The 3,896-nt window shown below is 32.7% G+C and overlaps 1 protein-coding gene across 2 annotated transcripts in view; it reads left to right on the top strand.

Moving 5' to 3' along the window:
• The first annotated feature begins 478 nt into the window (after nucleotides 1-478).
• LOC107723882 (uncharacterized) overlaps nucleotides 479-3,896 on the top strand; it is a 19,133-nt gene continuing 15,715 nt past the window's right edge. The window contains exons 1-2 of one of the 2 annotated variants that reach the window (XM_016532612.1): nucleotides 479-543; nucleotides 720-801. In XM_016532612.1, coding sequence (XP_016388098.1) covers nucleotides 756-801 — 46 coding nt within the window. In that variant the 5' untranslated portion in view covers nucleotides 479-543; nucleotides 720-755. The other variant, XM_016532611.1, reaches the window with a different exon arrangement.

A 3,896-nucleotide genomic window follows, 5' to 3' on the forward strand; every position in this document is an offset into this window, starting at 1 on the left:
TTGCACTTATTTTGTAGTTAGAGATATGGATTTGTTCTCAATACCCCTCTGTATATAGTTCATATTTTTTGTTGTTGATTTATTTCGTTTTTTTCTCTTTTTTTCTTCTTCCTTAATTTGCATTATTATTTTTTTACAATCATTGTGTCTTTGAATTTATTGACATTTTTGCTTTTATTGTCAATTTGTGTGTGAATTGTCACTAAATAAAGCATTTAAAAAAAAAATAATAATAAAAAAATACATCTGATGGATCCTTCGCAGCCTACCCTATCCCAGAATTCATAGCGCGCCAGTGAATACGGGGTTTTATTCAAACAAAGTGGGTGACGGTTCTGTGGCGGCCGACTTAGTTCTATAAATGTAAGTATTGTGTTTGAATGTACTGAAATAGCTTGTATTTTTTTCACTTGTATTTTTATTTTATTATTATTATTATTGTTGTTATTATTTTAGCGGCTACTGGGCGTGGGCACATCAATACAGCGTATTTTTTGTCTCACTGTACAAAAATAATTACTATTTTTTTTTTTTTTGTAAGAGGTAGGTTTAGGGTTGAGGTAGGCAAGACTCGTCATACAATTGCATAACACCAAAGGTTTTTTGGTAAAACACGAATGATACTTAAGATTTGATTATGAAATGTCATTTTTGGGATAGGCCTTTCACTTTCATTTTGAGTAACTTACCATAGGGACAACACCCTATTTTCTCCATAGAACCTGCGTTCATTTTTTAGTGGAACAGTGGTGAAAATGAAGGCCTCTGATTTGCTCGGAGTGTGTGCACTTTTCCTGTCTGGTAAGACATTGTTTGTTACACTATTTCTTCATTTAAACGATAAAAACAAATGGCGCTGTGACGTAGACTAGTTATAATTCTGTGCCAGTTTTGATAACTACCACTCGGTATAGCTGTTAAGTAGCTGAGTGTTTCAGATGACACTGTTGTAGTCATGGCCATATTTAAGCTTCTGTTTTCTGTATGTTTGTCCGTCCGCTGTCCAGTTCCGAAAGGCCTACGGAAAAGCCCGGATGAATGCAGAAACACGAGAAGTTAAATGGCGTCGCTATTATAGAGAACAATGTCACTTATTATGAATATTTAACAGTAGGCCCGATATGAAGGATCTTATTTTGTTCGCTGTTTTTAAATGCTGTATATGTGGGACGGAGGGTTTGGGGCGGGGATTGCACAAATTAATTATTAGCGATCTAAGTAAATCTAAGTCAAAAAGGGCTATAAAATAGTCTATAAAAGTGCAATTTTATGCATAAGCACGATATTTGAAAAAGTAATATAAAAAATGTTTATTTTCTGTTAATAGGCAGCTGATATCATGTCAGGGAGGGCAGGGGTGCACGTTTCTGACTGTGAGAAGCAGGGGCAGATTAAAGTGGTCAGGGGCCCCTAGGCTGCTCTTTGTGTGAGCTTTACTGGAGAAATGTATTTAGTGCCATACATGCTCCACACGCAAATAGTAAGGTGAACTAATATATACACACACACATTGAGACAGCCAATCCTACAGTGTTTCCTCTACATTCCCAGTGTCCCCACAGGATTTTGTGAGACTGTGGTGGGTGCACATCGGTCCCTTTAGGGGGTTCCGGGGGTATGCTCCCCCGTAAGAAAATTTTGTTCATTTTAAATTTAAATACATAAATCTGGTGCATTTTGAGGGCAGAATCAAGTGACTAGATCAATGAAGAAATATGTGCTCTTGTAAACAATTTCGTGCTAATAGTAATTTATTTATTGGTTGCATAGATGTGAATGTGATGGTAGTGCACAATTTTCACTATATACATTCTTATAAAAGCTACAAATGCTATTCTATCAAGAGCAGGGAGTGATTTTCTCCTTGTCTTTTGTTGTTTGATTATCATTAACGCCGACACTTAACTCAAGACACGAGACGAGACACAAGATTAGATTCACGAGAACGAGACGAGGTCAAGATTTTTACACATTTAAAAAAAATTCTCAATGAAGAATTATGAAGAAATATTAATTATCATATGCAGTAAAAGACAACAACACTCAAACATTGTAAAGGGTTTTGCCACAAACTCAACTGACTGGCTTCTCTCCTGTATGATTTCATGTGAGTCTCTTCAGACCTTAGAACTGTACATGAATTATGAGCTTCTAGAACGTTTGACCTCCTAACTGAAGTCCTTAAACATAGAACATAGAAATAAAAACAGTATTAATAACAAATAATAAACAACACAGGTTTTTCTTAGTCATATTACAGTTCTTTCAAAATGCTTACACAGTTTTTGAAACTATGGCTCCATTTCTCAAAACTCTACAAACAAAACCACAAAACACACACACAACATGCAAAACGTCACACACATCTTGCAAAAGCAAACACTTGTATCAAAACTATTTTAAATTTTCTAAAAATTTTATTTTTGTGTAGTAACTCTACACACAAATATAAAATAATTAGCCACAAACACGCCAAACTACACACAGATGTGAAAAATGTAAAACACTACTCTGGTGTGTCTTTTGCTTGTTACTCACACACACACACACACATTCATATGCACATATACCCTGTATATACAGTATGTATGTACAACTGATGATTTTTACACAGTTATGTAACTGAACTGATTCAATACTGAACTGACTTGAGCTGTAGAATGACTGACTTGTTAGAGCTGCTTTACAGCAGAATTTGATACTATTCTATATACAACCCTTTTTGAGGGTTCAAACAAAATAACCCTTTAGGGTTCTTTGTAGGACGGAAAAAGGTTATATATAGAACGTTTTAGGGCTCCCATCATGGGATCATTTTATAGATTTAATTTTTGTTTTATTTTATGACTTAAACAGTTCATATAGATACTTTATCACAAGAAAAACTGAAATATAACTATTATGTGATCATTTAAGACATTTTTATTAGCATTTACAATGACACAACTTTTTTTTTTTCTTAAATTGACAAAAAAAATGCATTCAATTTTAGAAATAGTTTTATCAAACTAGGGCTGGACGATATGGCCAAAATTTATATCACGGTATACTTCTTAATTTCGATACGATATAATTCCGATATCGATATCGATATGAACATTATTTTAAAAAGCCTCATAAAAACTGCCAAGAACACCCACAACAGATGTCTGTACCTACAAACTTGTGAAAAATTAATTTGCCAAGTCTATGAAACCTCCTATAAAATTATATAATATTTTAGAAAAAAAACAGTACAAATGAATTAATGTTCACCTTTTATTTGTATTTAGCCTTCATACAAACAAGAAATGTGAAATCACTGTCAAAAATCTCAGACTCACCTAACTCATATTAATATCTTTTAACTTTGAACTATAGGCTAGCATACACTACCAGTCAAAAGTGTTTGAACAGTAAGATTTTTAATGTTTTTAAAAGAATACTCTTCTGCTCACCAAGCCTGCATTTATTTGATCCAGAATACAGCAAAAACAGTAACATTTTGAAATATTTTTACTATTTAAAATAACTGTTTTCTATTTGAAAATATTGTAAAATGTTATTTATTCCTGTGATTTCAAAACTCAGTTTTTAGCATCATTACTCCAGTCACATGATCCTTTAGAAATCATTCTAATATGCTGATTGAGAAACATTTATTATTTTTATTATTATGCTGAAAACAGCGGAGTAGAATTTTTTCAGGTTTCTTTGATGAATAGAAAGTTCAGAAGAACAGCATTTATCTGAAATAGTCACAGGAATAAATTACTTTTTAAATATATATTCAAATAGAGAGCAGTTATTTTAAATAGTAAAAATATTTCAAAATGTTACTGTTTTTGCTGTACTTTGGATCAAATAAATGCAGGCTTGGTGAGCAGAAGAGACTTCTTTAAAAAAACATTAAAAAT

Source organism: Sinocyclocheilus rhinocerous, unplaced genomic scaffold, assembly GCF_001515625.1.
Source record: "Sinocyclocheilus rhinocerous isolate Xijiao unplaced genomic scaffold, SAMN03320098_v1.1 scaffold3077, whole genome shotgun sequence".
Taxonomy (NCBI): Eukaryota; Metazoa; Chordata; class Actinopteri; order Cypriniformes; family Cyprinidae; genus Sinocyclocheilus; species Sinocyclocheilus rhinocerous.